The 22,186-nt window shown below is 47.1% G+C and overlaps 1 protein-coding gene across 6 annotated transcripts in view; it reads left to right on the forward strand.

Moving 5' to 3' along the window:
* Positions 1-22,186, forward strand: part of LOC120858140 (ATP-dependent 6-phosphofructokinase, muscle type) — a 44,174-nt gene that overhangs the window by 16,859 nt on the left and 5,129 nt on the right. For 2 of the 6 annotated variants that reach the window (XM_040233997.1, XM_040233996.1), the window contains exons 3-15: positions 6,128-6,220; positions 12,995-13,068; positions 13,860-13,937; positions 15,556-15,745; positions 15,966-16,131; positions 16,845-16,889; positions 17,334-17,442; positions 17,535-17,630; positions 17,864-17,956; positions 18,497-18,622; positions 19,715-19,779; positions 20,258-20,321; positions 21,056-21,205. In XM_040233997.1, the coding sequence (XP_040089931.1) occupies positions 6,128-6,220; positions 12,995-13,068; positions 13,860-13,937; positions 15,556-15,745; positions 15,966-16,131; positions 16,845-16,889; positions 17,334-17,442; positions 17,535-17,630; positions 17,864-17,956; positions 18,497-18,622; positions 19,715-19,779; positions 20,258-20,321; positions 21,056-21,205 (1,349 nt within the window). Of the gene's footprint in view, positions 1-2,864; positions 3,108-5,118; positions 5,334-5,946; positions 6,037-6,127; positions 6,221-12,994; positions 13,069-13,859; positions 13,938-15,555; positions 15,746-15,965; positions 16,132-16,844; positions 16,890-17,333; positions 17,443-17,534; positions 17,631-17,863; positions 17,957-18,496; positions 18,623-19,714; positions 19,780-20,257; positions 20,322-21,055; positions 21,206-22,186 lie in introns of those variants that run through there. The other 4 variants (XM_040233998.1, XM_040233999.1, XM_040234001.1 and 1 more) reach the window with 4 other exon arrangements.

The following is a 22,186-nucleotide window of genomic DNA, read 5'->3' on the forward strand; positions in this document are numbered from 1 at the left end:
TGAGTGGATATATCAGAAAAGCAGGTGATCTAAATCTTTTATAGTTTCCTAAGTTTCCATCTTAGGAAACTAGAAGAACAAATTAAATCCAAAGTGCTCAGACAAAAAAAAAAAAAATAGAAATCAGTAAAATTGAAGACAAATCAATAGAGAAAATATAACTAAAAGCTAGTTTTTAAAAAAGGTGAATAAAGTTAATAAATCTCTGGATAGGTTAACTAAGAAAAGAGAGAACACAAATTACTAATGCCCAAAATGAAAGAGGGGACATTGCTACAGATCCCGTGAAAATTTTGATAAAGGATGATAAAGGAATACTACGGACAACTCTGTGCCCACAAATTTGGTAACCTAGGTCAAATGGACCAATCCCTTGAAAGATACAATCTGCCAACATTCACACAAGGAGAAATAGATGATTTGAATAGGTCTGTATTAAATAAATGGAATTAATAATAACCTTCCAAAAAAAGAAAGGGTCTTTTCATGCACTTATTGGTTATTTGTATATTTTCTTTAGATATATGTCTTTTCAAATGCTTGCCCATTTTTCTTTGTTACTATCACAACTTTATTTAATATTTCATTGAACAGAATATATTTTTTGAAATTAATAGACTTTGTTAGAGAAGTTTTAGACTTACAGAAAATTGAGCAGATTGCAGTTTCCATATATCCCGGCTGTTTTCTGCTCAGTTTCCACTATTATTAACATCCTGCATTGATGTGGTACATTTGTTAAAATAGATGAACCAGTATTGATACATTATTATTGACTAAAGTCCATACTTGACATTAGGTTTTACACTTTGTGTTTTATGATTCTGTAACTTTTGACAAATGCATAATGTCATGTATCCTCCATTATAGCTTCATACAGAATAGTTTCACTGCCATAAAAATCCCTTGTGTTCTGCCTATCAATTGCTCCATCTCTACTCTGAACCCTTGGCAACCACTGATCTTTTTGCTGTCTTAATAGTTTCACCTTTTCCAGAATGTCATATAGTTGGAATCACACAGTATGTAGTATTTTCAGACTAGTTTCTTTCGCTAAGCAGTATGTTTTAAGATTCCTGCATGTTCTTTTTCTTGGCTTTGTAGGTCATTTTGTTTTATTGCAATATCCAATGGATGTACCACAGTTTGTTTATCCATTCACCTTTGGAGGGACATTTTGGTTGCTTCCAGTTCCTGGCAATTTTGAACAAAATTGCTATTAAACATTTATATGCGGAGTTTTGTATAGGTATCATTTTCAACTCACTTAGATAAATATCTCAGAATATGATTGCTGGATCATATGGTAATGCTATATTTAGCTTTGTAAGAAACTGCCAAAGAATCTTTAAAAGTGACTATACCATTTTACATTTGTATCAACAAAGAGTTCTTGTTGCTTCACATTCTTGTCAGTATCTGGTACTGTCAAGTTTTCATTCTAATGGTAGTGGTCTCTCTGTTTTAATTTGCAGTGCCTAATGACATGATTTTGAGCATCATTTCATATGCTTATTTGCCATCCATCTGTCATCTTTGTCACGTGAGGTATCTGTTAAGATCTTTTGCCCATTTTTAAATTGGTTTATTATCTTTTTATGGTTGGGTTGCAAGAGTTATATATTCTCAATACCTGGTCCTTTATCAGATATTTGATTTGCAAATATTTTCTCCCATTCTGTGGGTTGTCTTTTCACTTTTTTGATGGCAGCATTTGCAAAAAGTTAATTTTGTGTAGTCATATGTTTTTATCTCCTAGTCACCTGCATTGTTATTGTTTGCAGTATGTGCAGGTGCAGAAACAAAAGTAAGCAAGAGGAGGGGCGGTAAAAACAGCAAGAAGGTGAGATGGCTGTGGAGAGGGGTTGAAACAAGGCATGGGTGGAGCAGTGGAAAGAGTAAAGAGGAGCTGGGTAAAAGGATGCACCTCTTGCTCGAGTAGTGCTTGATCCATGTTCCCAGGATGGATTCTTCTTGCTTTGTAGCCCAACAGATACGATTGCCTCACTCTCAGAATCCTGCATCCCCTTCTACTGCAGGCTTGAGAATGAGGCTGTCAAGGCAGGGTTCTTGCCTCTTATTTTAGCGAGTAAACAACGAAAACAACTCTCATTCCTCGCTAGCTTCCCTGTATTTTCTCGGAGAAAGGTATGTAAATGCAAAAGGGGTTTTTGACATCCCTCATGAGTTTGAGGAAACTCCGGGAGATAGTGAAGGACGCGCGCTGCGGTCCATGGCGTTGCAGAGAGTCAAACCCGACTGAGCGACTGAACAACTACATAGAAAATGTCAATACCAGTGATCAATGTTCCTCAAGGGCAGGGATTCTGTTTCACTTATCTTTTCATCTCTCAGAACCTAATACAAAACCTGGCACACAGACTTCCAATAAATGTTTGCTTAAAGTGACAGAAGGCTTCCCTGGCGGCTCAGACGGTAATGAATCTGACTGCAATGCAGGAGACGCGGGTTCAGTCCCTGGGTCGGGAAGATTCCCTGGAGGAAATGGCAACCCACTCCAGTATTTGTGCCTGGAGAAGTTCATGGACAGAGGTTACAGTCCATGGGGTCGCAAAGAGTCGGACACGACTGGGCGACTAACAACAAAGTGACAGAGGTGGGAGACAGTCGACAGGGCCCGAAAGGGAGGCTTATATTTAGTTGCGGGGGATGTTTGAATGCAGAAAAGCCCCGGCTAGGAAAACTGTCTCTGAGGAAAACAAGGGGAGCAACGAAATAAAATCTGGTTCCTACTGTGTACCGGAGCTGATGCCTCCCGAGCTGGATGCGGGAACCCTCTGAGGAGTGGAGAAACTAAGCCCCTGTAGCGTTTGTGCTGTGTTCTTAGGGGGAGGGGGAAGGGGAGGAGAAAGGCGAGCAGAAGCGGGAGGAGCCTCGCGGCAGGCATCTGCTTAGTGGAGGTTGAAAAGCCGCTCCTCTTTCCCCTCCCCGGCGCCTCCACCTGGCTCCTCCCAGTCTTCGCCAAGCTCCCCTCCCCCTTTCCCCAAGGACAATCTGCAAAGAAGCCCGGGCGGAGGACAGCTAAGACTCTAAGGCAAGAGGGGCCCTTGGGTAAAGAGCGAGGAGGATAGCCGAAAGCGAGCGAGGTGGGAATGAACGTGCTGGGAGTTGGCGCTGGGAGAACAGAAGGGAGCAGACAGGGAAAGAAGAGGTGGTGCGGCATCAGAAGGAGGAGCTGAGGGGGGATGGGTGACGAATCCTAGCCCCTCGACTCGTCTCCCTCGCGTGCACACCCTGTGTCTTTGCCTGGGAATCAGGGATGGGTGGGTGGTGCTCCGACCTAGTGGCTCTCGGCAGCCTGACTCCTACCCTGGCACTCATCCAGTTCAAGTCAGTGCACCTAGGATGCTGCCTTGCCTGTTTTTCTACCTCCCTCGGGCTTCTCTGCGCACCTGTGATTTTATATATAGGTCTTAACATGTCTGTTTCTACATGTGTGTCACTGTTGACTCTGCTTGCATATCTGTGTCTGTGCCTCTAGAACAATTTTGGAGATGCAGCAGAAAAATTTGAGCTGGTTTTGTTTTTGCAGGTCAGCACTCCCAATCTCCCCCCCGCCCCGTTTATGATGCATTCTCTCCGTCACTGAAGCCTCTGTGGGTGGAAGATCCCTGTATGGATTTCTATCAGGGATGAGCTCCCAGAGTGAATAAGCAGAGGAAAACTCAGGGAAAAAGGGATTGGCACAGTACTCAAACGTTTTGTTCTTTTCTTTCCAAAATTTTGCCTTCCTATTTGCAGCAACCACTTAGGCTTTCTTTTCTTGAGAACTGCAGAAATTTGCACATGAACACTCATTAAATAGGAGAGTGTCTCTATTCTTGTTTGTATTCCTCTCACTGTTTGTTGCTATCTGCTTTCTTAAATCCTGTTTGTATCTGTATGTGTTAGAAGTATCCAAGCATATTTAAATTTTGTTCTGTATTTGTGTGCCTCTCCTGTTGTCAGTCCACTGATGCTTTACTGAACGTCTGTTGTTATGTGCATAGGCTTCGGTAGGCTGTGCGAAGCTTAAAAAAATGAAAACGATCCGCCAGCCCCCAAGGAGTTTTCAGCCTAGTTAGGGAAAATGACGTTAGCAATCTTTAGTATCTGCAAACTTTTTCTTTTGAAGGCCAGATAGTAAATGTTGTAGGGTCTCTGTCGCAATAACCTACTCTGCTCTTGTAGCGCAAAAGCAGCCATAGATAATTATCAAAAGAATGTGAGAGGTATGAGCACTGAAATCTGAATTTCATACAGTTTTCATATGTCATGAAACTGCTTTTTTCGACCACTCAAAATGTAAAAACTTTTCTTAGTTTGCTGCCTTACAAAGACATTGGAAGGGTTCAACTTGGCTCCTGGGCTGTAGTTTGCTGACTCCTTATTTAGCCCAACCTTTTCAACCCGTAAGAAGCAACTAAAATATCACATAAAGCAATAATTCAGTGCTAAGTGAGTGATCTGGTTTCAGAAACACTATGTGATTTGAGGAGGTTCAGAAAGAAGTACTCCTTGACCTATGGTAATCAGTGAAGGCTTAATAGGTTTAACAGGGATGTGACTAGTACAGGCCTTAAATAATGGAGTAGGATATTGATCTGTGGAAAGAGCCAGGATAGCCTTCCACACAAGTGATGCAGTGTGCACAGGCACAGAAGTGGGGAGGAACAAAGTGATGTTTAGATGTTAATGGAGTAGAAAATTTGCAGGAGCCAAGTTTGGAGCTCCAGGCAAGAGTTAGGTCATGGAAGCTTTGAATGCAACCCAAGAAGTTTGGGTTTATCTGTCAGTACTGATTATATGCAGCATATCTGTGAACCTGTGTTTGTTAACAACACTATGTATGTTTGTGTATGTTTTCTTCATGAGTGTCTCATTGCATGTATTTTCTTGGCATGTGTATGGATTTATATGTGGATGTGACCTGTGTCTTTATCAGCAGCTACCCTGATTGCCCCAGGGTTCACATCTGAAACATGAGCTGCACTTAAAGGTCATCAGCTCCTGATCATGTGAATGAATCCTCTCTCCACTGAGGCCTCAGAGGCCTATGACCTTCCCTTGGAGGCTTATTTGGTGTCTGAAATAGAGTGGAAAAGGGAAGCACAAGCAGAGGGAGACCAGCTATTGAAGAAAACAATTCAGATGGAAAGAGGCCATGAGGACAGAAAAGAAGGATAAAGGAAGATAATAACAAGGAGAATAATAGGGTTTGGTAACTGTTGTGATTCTTGAGAGTAAAGAGGAGATAAATTTTAAAAATAACAGCGGTTAGCCTGGATAACTGGGAGAGTGATGATTCAGTTGGCATTTTTATGGATGTAAAAGTATGTCTTGTATTCTCCTTTGGGAGAGAGAAGTCCTAAAGACAAAAATATGAAGGTGTTCACATGTTATGTGTACATATTCATGTCTATGTGGCAGTGATTTTGTGTTACTCTTCCCATTTGGTAGTGTTTAGTGTGAGGGGCAGGCCTGAAGATAAAGGATCAAGAGATGCATAGGAGGCAGAGACCCTGAGAGGGATGGGAAAAGCCAGGGAAAGTCCCTCACCATTCCTAAGCCTGAACCATTATTTTACCCAAGCTCCAATGTGCCTGTATAACCTGGAACTCCTGTTCCAACTTAGCCCATTTCCATAATACCCAACTCAAATCTTAACCAAAACCCAATGTACTCTTGTTTTTCTGCTTCTGCTTTGTTGGTTCGCAGTGCCCTAAGCCTCATTTGATTCCTGTCCTCTGCAATAGCCCTTCCCTTCATTAAAAGGGAGGACTCTGTGAGGCTACCTTAACTTTTTTCCTTTCTCATTTCTGTTTGGTCACCCACCCTTCTCCTTGACCTTAGCTTCTTCTCCAAATAGGCTCCAGTTGGGGTGGGAGGGATTAGCCAGGACTTTTGCGGTCTTAGGCTTGATTTCTGTGACATTTCAGCCTGTCATTCTGTGAGGGTGTGGTTCTTTTCTGAAAGAAGTCCAAAGATCCCGGGCTGCAAACCTCAGACTCAATATAGTGGGACAGCCTGACTGAGGTGGCTCTAGCCAGTCTAACAGAGCCATCTTCCAAGCTTGTAGGAGTCTTGATCCCATCGTATCCTAACTGGCCATTCTTTTGAATTCTAGAGTGGATCATGACCCATGAAGAGCACCATGAAGCCAAAACCCTGGGAATCGGCAAAGCCATCGCCGTGTTAACCTCTGGTGGCGATGCCCAAGGTAAGGAAGAGGGTCCAGCGTGGGGAGAGGGCCTGGCTGGGAGGCCCTCCAAAACCCACAAAAACCACAGTTGGGAGGCCCCCTTAAATTTCCTGACTCCCTTAGCCTTAGCCTGTAGAACAGAACTATCCTCCTTAAGATCCTTCTGCTGTACATTTACACAGGGACCTGGGGCTTCCCCCAAAATCTCTGTTAGGTCTAAGTCCACAAGTGCTTTTGGATTTCACTTGCTCTACTAAAAAAAAAAAAAAAAACTTTTTATTTTATATTGGGTTACAGCCAATTCACAATGTTGTGATAGTTTTGGGTGGGGAACAGAGGGACTCAGCCGTACATATACATGTATCCATTCCCCCTTGAACTTACTTAGGTCTTCATAAAGCTTCTTTCCAAGTTTTTCTGAAGATCTGGGACAATTTGGGTCCTTTGGTACTCAGAAAACTGGTGTTTTCTCAAGCAGGATTGGAAAGGAGACTAAAAAGAGATAAAATTGTTGAGAAGGCAGTAGGTGGATTCACTCCAAGTACATTGGAAATGTTGGGAAAAGGAGGGGATTTGGAACTGGTATCTGATGGGCTCTAGCAAGTCTTCAGGAGCCAACTCTGGTGTCAGGGCTCCTGCGTGGACCAGGGTCAGGTGCCTCACTCTTACAGCATGTTTCCTTCTACTAGGCGCACGTCTGCGTCATTCTGCTGTTTTCTCTGACCTCTCCTGCTCTTCCATTCTTTTAACCCTTAAACAAACAGGAACGGCAGCAGTTAATCAGTACAAACCAAAGGGTGTGGAGGGTGGGGTGGGGGGTGGGGCGGCAGGCTGAAGAAAGCAAAGCCCTCTGGCTTGAGTCCAGGAGACCTGGGAATCAGAATTGTCAGGTATATGGAAAGATGAAGAGAGAACGAAGGGGATCTCAGCTGGCCTCCCCTTCCCTCTGCACCGCTCCTCCCTCGGGTTTTTAAACACCCACTTTGTATAGAGCCCTGTCTTGTGTGTTGTGGAGAAGCTGATTTCCTTTGGGAACTGTAATTTAATGAGGAAAGATGTCATATGTTATTAAAATTCTTAATAAATAACATAATATAAATAACAATAATCAAGTGTGTCTTAGCCCACTTATCCCACTCAGCCCACTCTATCCTTATTCTTAGGATAGAATCCACTTACGTATTGAAATGGTAGGCCTTGGTTGGACTAACCAGGGAAGGCTTCGTGGAAAAGATAGATTTCGAGAAACTGAACCCTTCATTCAAGTAAAATGCAGAAATCAGTGCATGACGCGGCAAATGCAACACCAGTCCAGTGAAAAGTGACCTGTCAGGCATCTGCTGTGTGCCAGACAGGATGGGAGACGCTACGTCTTCATCAGTGGAGGAGTCACCGTCGTCTTTGCTCTTGTAACTCTTCTAACTAGCATATTAGTAAAGCTAGACTTTAAGTATATTTTAAACTAATGTTTAATTATAATTGTGATATCTGTTATGAACAGGAAAACAGAGGAAGGAGGCAAGAGGCTTGAGTTTAGGAATAGTAGCCAGATTAGGAACACAGACCTGGTTTCTGTTGCTTCTCTCTCCTCTCCTGGAAAGAATCTCATATCAGTACTGAGTTCCTCAACATAAACTCTGAGTGTTGGTCCTAAAACCTTGGAAGGATGGCCTGTGGAATTGGATTGTCAAATTAGGGGAAGCAAGAGCCTGCTAAAAATCCAGATGAGGTCCACAGAGTTATGAATTTATGAAGAAGCAGAGCTTTCTGGAGAGGGAAGGAGGTTTAAAAAAAAGAAGTCTAGGATTTAACATGGGTCCAAGAGCAGCAGAGCCCTTACAGCTTCTGATCCCGAGCAGAGAGACCCTCATTCTAGAGACAGGCACAGTGTACCCAGGGACACATCCCACTGCAAAGCCATATAACATCACAGGTGCATGTCAGAAGGGACTGAGAGTGGTAGGATAGAATTCTTGGAAGGAAGGAAGCGAAACAGCAAACTCAAAGTAGATTTGAGAGCTCCCAACTGAGAGGTCCCAAGTGAAACATTTTGAACAAGTGTTTAATTATAATTGCTCAAACATTTAATTATAACAGCTCAAATGCAGAAGTGGCCTGCATGGAGATAGGTTTGTGGGGCCCTCGTTCTCCCAGGGAGAGGCACAGGAAGGTTTTTCCCTAGAGGCTGTAGGCCACATGGCAAAGAGAGGTCAGCTCTATAAGATCTAGAGGAGCCTCAGCTCTGTTGTTCCCTGACCTTAGCGAGGTTGCTGCTGCTGAGTTGCTTCAGTTGCGTCCGACTCTTTGTGACTCTATGGACTGTAGCCTGCCAGGCTCCTCTGTCCATGGAACTGTGCAGGCAAGAATACTGGAGTGGGTTGCCTTGCCCTTCTCCAGGGGATCTTCCCAACCCGGGGATCTTCCCAATCCAGGGATCAAGCCCACGTCTCTTAGATCTCCTGCGTTGGCAACCAGGTTCTTTATCACTAGCACCACCTATTAGCGAGGCTAATAGCGTCTTAAAATAGAAGAGTGGCCAAGAATCAGACATCCTGAACTCAGAAACTGGGCTGATTAGATGCCAGATCCTAACCCCCTCTCCAGCCCAGAAGTGGTCCCAATCCTCCTGAAACCACACTACATTTGGCCTAATGAAATGGGCATATTCTGCTGGAAAGGACCGCAGTCACCTGCTCTATCCCTCTGTCCTCAGACAGGCAGTCTATTCCAAAAGCATATTTATCCTATTTTTAAAGGTTCATTGGAATAGGATTCTATTCCCTCTCCATAGCTGTTCTAGGATTTACAACTTTTAATTACGTAGCCGTCAGAAAGTATAATTATATCTAACAAACATTTGCTCTTCATGTCCTTTTTTTTCTTATTCAAAGTTCAATTAAGGTAGAAAGAAAAATTTTAGCAAAAAGATAGTGACCAAGTCATTTATTTGTTTTCTCCTATCTCATGTCATAGACCTATCCCCTGCAGTCCTCCCTACAGCCTCTTCCCAACAGGCTGTAATTGGAGACTCCAAAGTACGTGCTTCTGATGCTCTCCAGAGTCCCTCGTGGCTGTGCCCAGAGTACCCCTGGGTGGTGCCTGTAATCTTATCCTTCGTCTTGCTTCTAATAAGGCAGACAGCTGGTCATGGAGGGTTATTTAGGGCAACATGGAACAGCCAAGGACTGGCCTGGGACCAGAACAGGCCGGTGATGATAAGTAGGAGAGCCCAAAGCATTACTGGGACTTTCTAGTATAATCTATACAGCCCAGTCTGTGACTTCTAGGGAACTAAGGGTACAGAGGCACCTAGGGGTCGTAAAACTTGATTTCTAGGAAACACTCAGATATCCATTTCTGAGGCAGGGAGGATGACCTCTGAAAGTTGGTATGGTAAAAAGGCAGAGGGAGGGGAAAAGAGAATCTTCTCTTCTTGTGGGATTTTTCTTCTGCCCAAGAGACTTGGATGTTTCTTGTCCACCATCTATTGTTTGTTTTACACTTAAAACCTTTGAAGTGATTTGTTTTCCTTTAATTTTTTTCTCCCCTACCCTTCCTCAGCTAAGGAGAAGGAAAGAGCTTTCCACCCTATACATTTCAGAAAAATATTTTTTCCTTCGTTCGTAAGATTACAGATTTATACTCCAGGACTCCAGGTATCCAAAAGAGAATCCCATAGGTCTTGGGAAAGTCTAGAAAATAAACAGTAGTTTCATATTTGTCCTGATTTTTTAAAATTGAATTTATTCATTTTTCCTAAAGCTTCTGAGAAGGCCTCTCCCTTCACAGATTTTTTCACTTTTGATTCCTTCAAGTCCATCAGTTAGATGTCTAGACTTTGCCTTGGTGATGTAATAAGTATGTTTTGACATCAGTGCTATCCAGTGACCTCTCGTTGGCAAGCCCAACCTTCCAGCTCTCATCTCAGATCAATTATCAGATGCCTATGGCAAAGTTCCCACTTCTTGAAACTGTCCCCTTTGGCTTCTAAGATGTTGCTGAGTCCTGGTTCTTCTCCTGTCTTTCTTGCTGCCCCTTATTCACTCAACATTGATTTCCCTCAGGGTTCCATTCTTTGCCCCTTTCCCTTCTAATTTTACCTATTTTCTCGAGACGGTCTTCCGGGTCCACATGGATGACCCACAAGAACTTCAAACTCAGTAGATCCAGATATGACTATATCATCCCCGCCCCGATCTTTCCAAACCCAAACCCACCTCCGCTCAGCTAACTGCACAGTTTTCGCTGGGGCCCAAGGCAGTGGTGGGGCATGTCTTCCTTCCTCTCCAACACCTTGAAATCGGATCACATACTGATTAGATGGAAGTCCCATTGCTTCCGTTTCCCAGGTTCTCCTGTCCAGTCTCTGTTTCATCCCAAGTGCCCAGTCGAGGCCCCGGTGGTTTTTGTCACTGCGGCCAGGTAGCCATCTAATGCAAGTGTCCCCTCTTTCCAGTCTGTCTTCTGCATCGCTGCTAGAGTGATCTTTCTGATCCATAGCGCTCATTATGCTCTTCAAAGATTCTCCAGTGACTATAACTTTTATGTTTTTTAAGGTACAGCCTTCTTTTAGAATCAGTGAATGCTGTGGACCTTCTCCCAGAAGAAATGCCCTTGCCCACAAAGCTTTTCATACAGTTTCTTGGGGTTCATGGATTCCCTGAAACCATCACCCGTGGATCCCCGGTCAAACCCTGGCTTCCAGAATAAAAACTAGCCTTCCCTCAATGGCACACAGGTCCCTGCCCCGCTGCACAGCTTCATCTCTATATAGTTTTCCAGTTTATTCTTTATACCACAGAGTTAGTAAGGCTACTGCTTGACCCTCAACTTTATTTGTGCTATTCATCCTGCCTATAACACTGTCCCCGGATTCGTCCATCTGACCGAAAGATTTGAAAGGAAATTATCCTTTAGGTCTCAGAACAAATTCAGTTTTTTCTGTGACACCTTCCCTGACTTCCTCCTGGCATCATAGATGCTTCTTCTACTTGTCCCCATTGCACTTTGTACAAATCCCCCCCATATGGATCCAAATTAGAACCACACTATAATTCCTCCCATCTTTTTTTTTTAATTTTTAATTTTTTGGCCTTGCTAAGCAGCATGTGAAATCTTAGTTTCACAACTAGGATTCATGCCCCCTTGCAGTGAAAGTACAGAATCTTAACCCCTGGACCACCAGGAAAGTCCCTCTCCCCTTGTCTTGAGGACCATTCCCAAGTCCTTTATCTTTGTGTCCCTAGACACTCTGTCATCCCCTGATGCATCTTTCCCAGTGCCTGCATAGAGTTAGGAACATGAGAGGTATTTAATAAATATTTGTTAAGTAAGTGAATAGTAAGGCATTCAGTTTGATTTGGAGCTTAAAGCCATGTAAAACCAACAGATTTGTCGACCTGCAAACAAACAAACCTGAAAAATAGATATTCTGGCCCTTTTGATTCTATTCACTTCCAGATAGCTTTGGATTATGCAATAGTTCATGATGGATTTTAGCCTGCTGCTGCAGATTTTTCTACTTACTGGCTTCTCGAGTGCTTACTGGTATTTCTCCAGGCAGGTTAAGGACCATATGAATAGATTTTAGGTTGAAACAAAAACATGTAATGTGTACAGGGCTACCTGAGGGAGGGTGATTAAAGTGGTTCACAAGAAGTTGATCTGTCATGGCATCACTCTAAGCCCTTCCTCACATTATAAGGTACGACAGGGTTACCAAGATTAAGACCCAGGAATGTCTCACCAGTGAGGCTGCTGAGCGCTAGCAGTGGCATTGTTTCTACTGTGGTTGTCTGCACAACCCTGTGTTGTATGTGGTGCCAGGTCAGCTCCGCCCTGTACTCTTGGAAGACAGGGTTCTTGTCATTGAGCAGCTGCTAGGAGAAGGATGGTGCTCACAGACGAGGATGCAGGAAAGGCCCTCCCCTCTGTTCAGGCCTAGTTGTTTCTCCCAGTGGAGACAGTAATTTTCAGCACGATGTTTCGGTTCGTCATACACATGCCACACACAGGGTCACAGGAGAGAATCAGCACCAGAGAAGGAGAGCATAGAGTCTCCACTGCTTGTGCCTGCACACTTGGTCACAGCCTCTTTTGGTAGTTTGGGAGCCAGAGGATCTCATTGCATGGCGCCCACGGGAACACACACCAACGCAACAACACTAAAAAGCTGTGTATGTGGGGGGACTGGGAGGATCCACCAGCCAATAATGGACATGCTCATGGTCACTGAGCCCAGAGAGTCATGTCTTTGTCCTGAGAAGCCTATACAAGCCGGATGCCAGATTCACTGCAGAGGACAAGGAAAAGCCTCGTGTAGCCATTGGGATTAGCATGGAGGTCAGCAGTGTTGGTTTAGACATTTCGGATTTGGATTCAAAGCTGACCTCATCCTCGCTCTATAACCTCAACCTATTTGAGCTTCAGTTTCCAAGTCTAAAATGGAGGCAACTCCCGGGTTGTGGGAAGGATGAAATGAGTTGATGATTGACAAGCATCTAGCAGCATCTAACCCCACAAAAAGCATGCGAGATGCTTATTCCCCAGGTTGCCCTGTCATGGAAACGTTTTAGAAAGATGGAATTTTGGGAGGTTGGGGAGGCGAATGGAGGTAAGTTGTGTAATGTTAACATTGAATGAAGTAATTCAGGGTTAATGGGGAGCACAGAAGACTTGGATGAGGGGATTCTAGATTCAGAGAAAAGCCTTGGCAAAGGACTGACTTAGGTCTTAGAGCACAGGGCTACTTTTCCTAGGAGTAACCTCTCTCTGACTCTCTCCTCCTCGCAGGTATGAATGCTGCTGTCCGGGCTGTGGTTCGTGTTGGCATCTATACTGGTGCTCGTGTCTTCTTTGTCCATGAGGTTGGTTCTCCACTCTGATCCCCATCACCCTTTGTTTTCTACTCCCTCTCCCTGCCCTCTCTCGTTATCGCCTGGTTATGTGTCTAATTGCTCTTGATTCTGTGTCCCCAAGAATCACTCCTTCCCGCTCTGGGCTCCAGTAATGATGGTGGGGCCCAGAGATCTGCAGACCAGGTCCTCGTGTTGCCCGTTCAATTTAAAGTAAGAAGTAATTCTGCCTTCCCTTCACCTCCCCGCAACAGAGAGGGAAGCTGAAACAACTTAGTATTTCACATCCAGAGTCCGAGCCTCAGGAGGACGAGTCCCACTCTGTTTCTGCAGTTGTCTTACTGTCCAGGGTTCTAACTCCTTGCTTCCCTCCTCTCCTTTTCCACTCATCCTCTGTCCACTCTTCTTTCCTTAAGGTCTGTCTCCCTTTCTTCTCTGAAGTGTTACCATCTCTTTTCAAGTCATGTTTCTCTCCTTTTCTCTTTCTAACATCCCCTTCTTTTTTTCCTCTTTTGCTGGTTATCAAAACCATCTGTCATCTAGTTCCCTTGGGAGGAAATGGGATGAGCCATAAATGAGAGAAATCGAGATTAAATGTTAGGAAGGGCATCCTGATGTTTCAAGAATGAGAGAAACTAGAAGAGGGTATTGGAACAACTGATGTCTCCTTCCTTGGACTGTGTTTTTCTCAGGAATGGGAGGTGACTTGATTCTCAGAGAACCTCTTCCCAGGGACCCTGTCTTAATCTTGGGGGTTTGGGGGAAGCCTAGCAGAGGCTGAGTGGATGTAATGTACCCCACAGGGTTATCAAGGCCTGGTAGATGGTGGAGAGAACATCCGGGAAGCCACATGGGAGAGCGTCTCGATGATGCTTCAGCTGGTATGTTCCAGAGGGCTCCGTCCCCTGTTTGTGCTGTCTGTGTCTCACCCCATTTGGGTGGGGCTCATGGTTTCCCGAATTCCCTGCCATGTGGCTTAGTAGGAAGGGGTTCTATGACCACAGAGGGGCTACATTTACCCTTTACTCTTTGCATGTGAAAACATCACCCTGGTTTCCTGGGGCAGGATGTAGGGTTGGGATGTGATCACAGGACATTTTGTTCTTTATAGAAAGGTCATAGGGGAGACTTGAGGAGCTGGCATGTAATGGGGTGCTCTGGGGTCACGGGGAAGGTCAGGCCCTGAAAATAACCTAATCAGGGGACTGGAGCCAGAACCAGAAGTAGAGCTGAAGTTTGCCAGTCCTCATGTTATGACGATGAGGTGACCTGAAACCAGACCTTTGAAGGAAGGAAGGAACTGGGATAGCCTTTTAGAGTTTAAAAAAAAAACCCGAGATGATCTTGATTGTATCCGCATCCCCTTTTGCTACTTTCTCTAAGTCATTCTATACCCATTTTCTGATTTACTGAAAAATCTACACATTACATTTGTATTCTCATTCTTTACCTCAATCCCCTAAAAAAAAAATCCATGAGGAGAAACTTAATGAACAGCACTTAGTGAAGATTTTAAACAGGTAATGGCACCTCCATAAAGCAGTCTGAGAATGAGCCAAAATTCTTCATCAGTACCCAGAAGGCATGGATGCCCAGAGTTCATATGATTTGTGAAAACCCTGGGCGTGCTCTCCTGTCTTGGGGTGTCTACAAGCTCCTGGGAGTTTAGGGCTTTCCCTACTCAGAGTTGTTTTTCCTGTGAACGCCTGGGTCTTGTGGGTCCTCCCACTGGCACACGGATCTCCAGCCGCAAAGGGGAAGGGACTGGCAGTGCTTGGCCCCTGCTGAAGTCACTGCTCTGCTGCTTACATGTCTAAGATGAGAAAGATGGAGGTCATTTTAGAGGCCTACATACATGTGTGTATTCCCTAGGTCTCTTTAGAACAGTCGCCATGATAAAGCCTTCAGTGGCACGGGTCCATCTTAACCATCTTCTAAGAGGTGTAGCAGAACGTGGGAACGTGGGAATGACTCCACGATGCCTCAGCCAGCACCATCTCACCTTTCCTTTACAAGGGACCAGTGGGGAAAAAAAATCTCAGTGAACTACAAGGAGGTGAAAAACAGGGAAAGTTCCATGTAGGCTCATGCAAATCAAGCTGAAAATCAAGATAAAGTGAATAACCTTGAAAGCAGTCAAGGAAGCTAGCTAGGCAAATGAAATAGAAATGTGTCAAAGGGAACTGAGACTCACATGTCTTCCACTAATAGCTAAGCTTGTACAATTATATGCCCGTAGACAAGAGACTTAAACATCAGTGTTCATGATTCTGGAGTTTGAAGCTCATGTGAATTTCATTAACCCTTTTCATGAAGAATAAAGCTTTAAAACCACACACACACACACACACACACACACGAAGGGGCCAGTGATTCTTCAGGATGTCAGGGAACTTCCTAGGGTGCCATGTGGTGATGTTGGGATGGGGGACTCCTAGCCTGTTGAGCCCAAATTTGGCCTTGTCACCTGGGGCGCTGACTCCCACCTCTTCCCCAAAGGGAGGCACGGTGATTGGAAGCGCCCGGTGCAAGGACTTTCGGGAACGGGAAGGCCGGCTCCGAGCTGCCCACAACCTGGTGAAGCGTGGGATCACCAACCTGTGTGTCATTGGGGGAGACGGCAGCCTCACTGGGGCCGACACCTTCCGCTCTGAGTGGAGTGACTTGTTGAGTGACCTCCAGAAGTCAGGTAAGCTGCTGCTCTGTCAGTGTGGTTTCTGCGCATGTGCACATCACCCCCTTCCTCTCATGGGGGAAAGTTGTTGCCCAGACACAGAGGCAGTCTTTGTCCTCCTCTTTCTGCCATTGTTGACAATTGCCAGGGACTGCAGCCCCTGCCCTCTCCAGCCACCTGCTCCCTGGCATTGGGGACCTCACCCAGGGCCCCCTGCTTTGCTTCCCCTCATCAGGCAAGATCACAGCAGAGGAGGCTACCAAGTCCAGCTACCTGAACATCGTGGGCCTGGTTGGCTCAATTGACAATGACTTCTGTGGCACTGATATGACCATTGGCACCGACTCTGCCCTGCACCGGATCATAGAGATTGTAGATGCCATCACTACTACCGCTCAGAGGTGAGGGCCCAGGAGGAAGTGACGTGGGAGGATGGAGCTGGAATAGATCAGCTGGCTGAGTACTAGAAAAGGTGAAAGTGCTTGAGCTGTGATACTATTGTGATCGGTTTTCTGGGGACTAGAACACTGTTTTTAACTAAGAATTATCCCTGGAGCACTTAATTTTACTGCTCCATACCTTAAGACTTGCCTCTGTCCACTGTCTACCCACACATGTTGCTCTGCGGGCTTTAATACCTGTGGGGTCTCCTAAATGACTAAGACAATTCCAGGGCCCCCCCAAGCCTTTCCAGCCATATCAGAGGGATCGTAGAGGCCATCATGCCACAGGTCAGATGGGAGGGACTCAGGGGAGGCAGTGCAGGAGAATGGGGGTACAGAGGGGTGGCAGTCTCCCAAGGGCGATCCTGGAGGATTCCAGGTCAGTTGAGTCCTCTCTCCACTTCTTTTCCATTTGCCCCTTCCCTTCCTGGTCCCTCCTTCCCAGACACAGAGCCTTAGTACTGACACCGTTTTCTGCAGTGCTTTCTCAGGCCTGGAAAGGACACCCTGTGGCTAAAAGCGATTCCCCTGGGTCTTCCAGGTCTCTCAGAAGAAGGCCCACAGCATAAACTTATACCGAAGATAGGTTCCTGGGCCTCGATGTGGGTGGCGCCCCGCAGGTCTGGCCATAGGAACATTTGGACTGTGTAAGCCCTCTGTCTCTCTTGCAGCCACCAGAGGACCTTTGTGTTGGAGGTGATGGGCCGGCACTGTGGGTAAGACTGCCCCCACCATCTTAACTCGTTTATTCTGTGTACAAGCAGTAGCCCTTTCCTCTTCTCCAGAGACCTGGGGGGGGGGCTCCCCGTGGGGGCAGATCAGGAGGTCTACACACTTCTCTCGGTGTGGCCACCTTTCCTCATCCCCACCCACCTTCCTTATACACCCACATGTGCACCTGTGCACATGCAGTGTGAAAGAGCAGACAGTGCTCTGAGACTGGGAGCCACTGAGGCAGGTGAGTGTGAATAGAAGGGCCTCTTGAGGGCCAGAAGCTCACTGAGCAGCTGTCTCGGTGGGGCTCCTACTGTCACCCCAAGGGTGAAATGGGGGCTCCGCAGGCCTTCCACCTCCAATGGGACCAGGTGGCCTTGTTGGGAACGGGGGAGGCTGGCTGTGATCTGTGGCTCCTGCCGTGACACTACCGGCTCTCATCTCAGATACCTGGCTCTTGTCACTTCCCTCTCCTGTGGGGCCGACTGGGTCTTCATTCCCGAGTGTCCACCAGATGACGACTGGGAGGAACACCTTTGTCGTCGGCTCAGCGAGGTATGGGCACTTGTCTTGCCCTTTGAAAATCCCCTTGCCCTGTTCTGCCCTGTTTCACAACACTGACCATTTTGCCCTTCGTTCTCAACCAGACAAGGAACCGTGGTTCTCGTCTCAACATCATCATCGTAGCTGAGGGTGCGATTGACAAGAATGGGAAACCAATCACCTCTGAAGACATCAAAAATGTTAGTATGGGTGGAGCCAGAGGGGCCGTGACACCTTACCAGCCCCGGGCCCGTTCCCCAGTAGTTTCCGAGTCTCCCCTTAGTTCTTGTGCACGTCTCTCCCCAGATGTCTTGCCCCCTGGTTTCCTCCCACCCAGGGACCATTACAAGATAAGAGGCTGAGTCATCCTTGGTTTATCTGGGTCCCTGCTTGATTCCTCTCCTTGACTCTGCATCTCTCTCTGTTCCTTCAGCTGGTGGTTAAGCGTCTGGGATATGATACCCGGGTCACTGTCTTGGGGCATGTGCAGCGGGGTGGGACACCGTCAGCCTTTGACAGAATCCTGGTAAGTCTTGGGGCTCTGTGGAACCCTCAACTTGCTGTCCTTCCCCAGCACAGGGGCTTCAGCCATTGCTCACACTGCTCCGTCACCAGCCTCTGGACTGCAGTGGGCTTTGACTCATTGCCACATGCTCCAGAGTTCTCTTTTGTTGCAAAAAATGATGGGAGACACTAGGCTTCACTAGGGTCGAATATCTTACAGCCTGAGTGAAAGGTTAAGATCTAACCTTAGACACTGTTTGTACTCCCATCCTACTTTCATCAAGAAGGGAATCTTACTCAGCCCCAGTAATCCTCTTGATAACTATAGTGGATATGGTTCCCCGGAACCAGGAAGAATCCTTGGGGGCTCTTCTGGCAAAAGGAGAAAGCATCATCAAGCTTTAGATGAAATGTGGGTCAGAAGGTAAAGCCCAGTGAGTTCTTGGCTATAGTCCTTCAATAAGGAATTCAGCTTGTGATTTGGAATGGGCCTTGGATGACCAGGTCCTCCAGGCTGAGACCAGAGGGGAGGCTTGGACCAGAGCGTCTTTGCTTCCTGCAGGGCAGCAGGATGGGTGTGGAAGCAGTAATGGCGCTTTTGGAGGGGACCCCGGACACCCCAGCCTGTGTGGTGAGCCTCTCTGGTAACCAGGCTGTGCGCCTGCCCCTCATGGAGTGTGTGCAGGTGGTGAGTACTGACCCCAACCCAGCTTCCTACTAGCCCCCAGCCCCTGTCTGTGTGAGATCTGATTGGGAGAGAGAGCAGCTTCCGGGGCTGCCCAGGCGGGTGCGGGTGGGGAGGCTGTGTGCCACAGGAAGGAACACGAGGGGAAGGCACTCGGAGGGCTCTGTGCAGGAGCTGTCCCCTCTCCAAGCCTCAGTTTCCCCATCTGACAGATGTTCCTAAAGAAGATGCAGACCGCTACATCCTACTTAATGAGACCCAATATCTCCTAGTACCCACTCTCAGGAGACATGCAGTCTCTCTCCAAACCTTATTAAAAGCAGGGGAATATTATCAAGGTCTGGCTGGATAGCTTATCCCTCACTCTGATTTCTCTCTTGAACCATCATGAGGTTACTGATAAGTATTCACCTTGAGCGTGAGTGTAAGGATTGGAGAGAAGATGTGTAAGTGGTCTGGAAGATGCTGAACACTCAGGAAATACGGCTCTAATTATAGAGGAATCGCTCCTTTGATACCATAGAGCAGATGCAGTGGCTGGGAGCTGAGGTGTCAGGTTGCCTCTCAGGCCTGGCTGCCCAGCTCCTGGATGCTCCTCTCTGAGACTCGGCAGTCCTAATGACTTACAGGCCAGACAAGCTCCAGCCTTGCCTGGAACCATATCTCTGAAAGCCCCTCAGCTAGAGCACTGACTCACAGAGCAGAAAGCAGTGGAAGCATGGGGCAGGGATCAGACTTGCTTCCTAAGTGGTCATCTGCAGATGACCAGTCTTAATTTTCTTATTAGCTTAGAGGCCACCATGAGGCTGGAGCCCTGGGTGTAGGGTGGAGGGAGAGCTGTGTTATTTGTGTGCTTTGCCATCCTGCACATCTTCTAGTACATAGAGCCTAGATTTAGCCCTTTTCTTCTGCTGCTCGTTACTCAGAAAATTAAGGAAAAACACAGACACTTCTACTTCTGTGAAAGTGTGTCGGGGGGGTGGGTACTGAATGGGCAGGGTCCAGTCACAAGCCCAGAGCCGGGCAGGGATGGGATGGGAACCCAGCTGTGTGAGGAACCCTGTCCTGATTCTGAGTGTCGCCCTTCTCCCTCAGACCAAGGACGTGACCAGGGCCATGGATGAGAGGAAATTCGATGAAGCCATGAAGTTGAGGGGCCGGTGAGGAAATGACCAGGAATTCGCTAGCCACAGAAATCAGACATCAGAATGAAGCCAAAAATCGATGCAGCACAGACCCAAAATAGGAGCTTCTGTTTTCTTCTCTTCTTATTGTCTGTGCAACAGTTTCTTCCCAAGGAGAACTATTGTGAGATGGCCAGGAGGCTTGGTTCACTCCCAGGATTCTTTCCCGGCCCTTAGCTTTTCAGTTTGTTATTGCTGTATGTGGACCCAGCTAGATCATGAGGGTCTCTAGGCAAGGGAGGGGGTGCTGCTCAGGGGTGTTTGGTAAGTTGATAGCCTCTTTATACCTACCTGCTCCCCACGCCCCACCAATCCTTGCTCAGGCTCCACTTCTGTCCTTGGAGGCTTGCCCTGTGGAAGTTCATGCTGGGAACAGAACTTCAGACCAGATCCCCTTGGCTGCTGGCCTTGGGGAATGGCCTGAAAACACTGCTTGCTCGCTCTCCTTTTTTAGGAGCTTCATGAACAACTGGGAGGTATACAAGCTTCTGGCTCATGTCAGACCCCCAAAGTCTAAGGTACTGGCAAGCTGCTATCTCCCCTTGGCCCTCTTTCTCCCTCATCCTCCCATTATGAAGGGTGCCCCTCAGTCCACTCAGCCTTCAGCCTTGCTAACTTCTTTGCCTGCCTGTGTCTTCAGTGCTGAGACCTGGACACCACTAAGTTAATTTTCTCTCACCCCAGATACAAGCCTGTGTTCTTAGTGTGCCCTGGAATGTCTTGATCCCAAGACCCACAACCACTTCAGGGCTGACAAGATAGCATGCAAGGAAGGGGAAAGAAGCTCATGTGTTATTTCTCTGGGCAAATCTGGAGTAATCGCATCTAAGTGTATTTGAACCATCTCTTCCAGTGGTGTAGTGGTTCTTAATATTTTGTCACACTAGCATGATCTGGATTGCTTATTAAACACACATATCCCCTCCCTCCGAGGGAGATCAGATCAGGAGTGGGGCCAGGAATATGCAGGTTTAATAAGCTCCCTGGGTGGATCTGATACAGCAGGTGGTCCAAGGATCCTACTTTGAGCAACACTGCTCTGGAGGGTCTCGAGTTCATTGTGCAGTGATGTCTGGGATCAGGAACCGCAGCTTTCTTGATCTGTGGAGAAGACTTCTGCGTCCCTGCTGTGTGTGGGGGGGGCAGACTGTGCTGGCAGTCCCTGGGGGAGGGCTGTGCCATGAGGTCCGTGAGGGGCTCAGGCCCACTCCCCTCACTGACCTGTCCCCTCCCTCCCCACTTCCTTCCACAGAGTGGCTCGCACACGGTGGCCGTGATGAACGTGGGTGCGCCGGCCGCGGGCATGAACGCCGCCGTTCGCTCCACTGTGAGAATCGGCCTCATCCAGGGCAACCGAATGCTGGTGGTGCACGACGGCTTCGAGGGCCTGGCCAAGGGCCAGGTGAGGGCTGCGGGCCGGGAGCGGCCGGCCGGTCTGTTCCCTTATGCTCCCCGTGCCCCACAGCCTTTTTCTTGGGGTTCAAGCAGAAGTAGATACAGGAGTCCCCCCTTTGCTGCGGGGGACATATCCCCAGTGGACACCTGAAATTGTGAGAGCACCAAGCCCTGTGTACGGTAGATCCTTGAACAACTTGGGTCCAGCTGCGCGGGCCCACTTACACGCAGAAGTTTCTTTTTTTAGTTTGGCTGTGCCACACATCTTCCATGATCTTAGTTCCCCATCCAGGGATTGAATCTGGGCCCATGACAGTGAAGGCGCTAAGTCCTAACTGGACCCTAGGCAGCTCCCCAGAACTTTTCAATGGCAAGCACTGTGGTACTGTGCGATCCGGGGTCGGATGAACCCATGGGTTCAGGCGATGGATATGAGAGCTGACTGTAAAGCTACACGTGCATTTTTGACCCTGTGGAGTGTGGACACCTGCACCCCCAAGTGTTCAGGGGTCAGCTCTGTGCTACGTGTTCTCCCTATACTAACAGGCAGGTCGTGTACACAGCGTGGGCCCACTGGACAAAGGGATGGGTCACGTCTCGGGTGGGATGAAGCAGAATGGTGCAAAATTTCATCACGCTACTCAGAACACATCATTTAAAACTTAGGAATTGTTTATTTCTGGAATTTTCCACCCAATATTTTTGGGCCAAGGTTGACGATGGGTAACTGAGAGCTTGGAAAGTGGGATCGCAGATAAAGAGAGAGCTGCTGTATTTAATTTTAGGGCAGTGGGAGAAGGCAGGAGGCACTGAAATGAGCCCTTTGCAAACAACGTGTCTAATATAATTCTCTATCCCAGAGTTCAGCACAGGGCCAAGTGTAAGATTTGTGAGTGAGCTGGAAGGGTGGAGGACGTTCAGTGAGGTGGGAGAAGCCGATGCCTGGCACAGCTCTTGCCAAGGGGATGGGCTCAGGGCTCGAGCAGTG

The sequence above is a fragment of the Oryx dammah genome, unplaced genomic scaffold (assembly GCF_014754425.2).
Source record: "Oryx dammah isolate SB20612 unplaced genomic scaffold, SCBI_Odam_1.1 HiC_scaffold_29, whole genome shotgun sequence".
NCBI lineage: Eukaryota > Metazoa > Chordata > Mammalia > Artiodactyla > Bovidae > Oryx > Oryx dammah.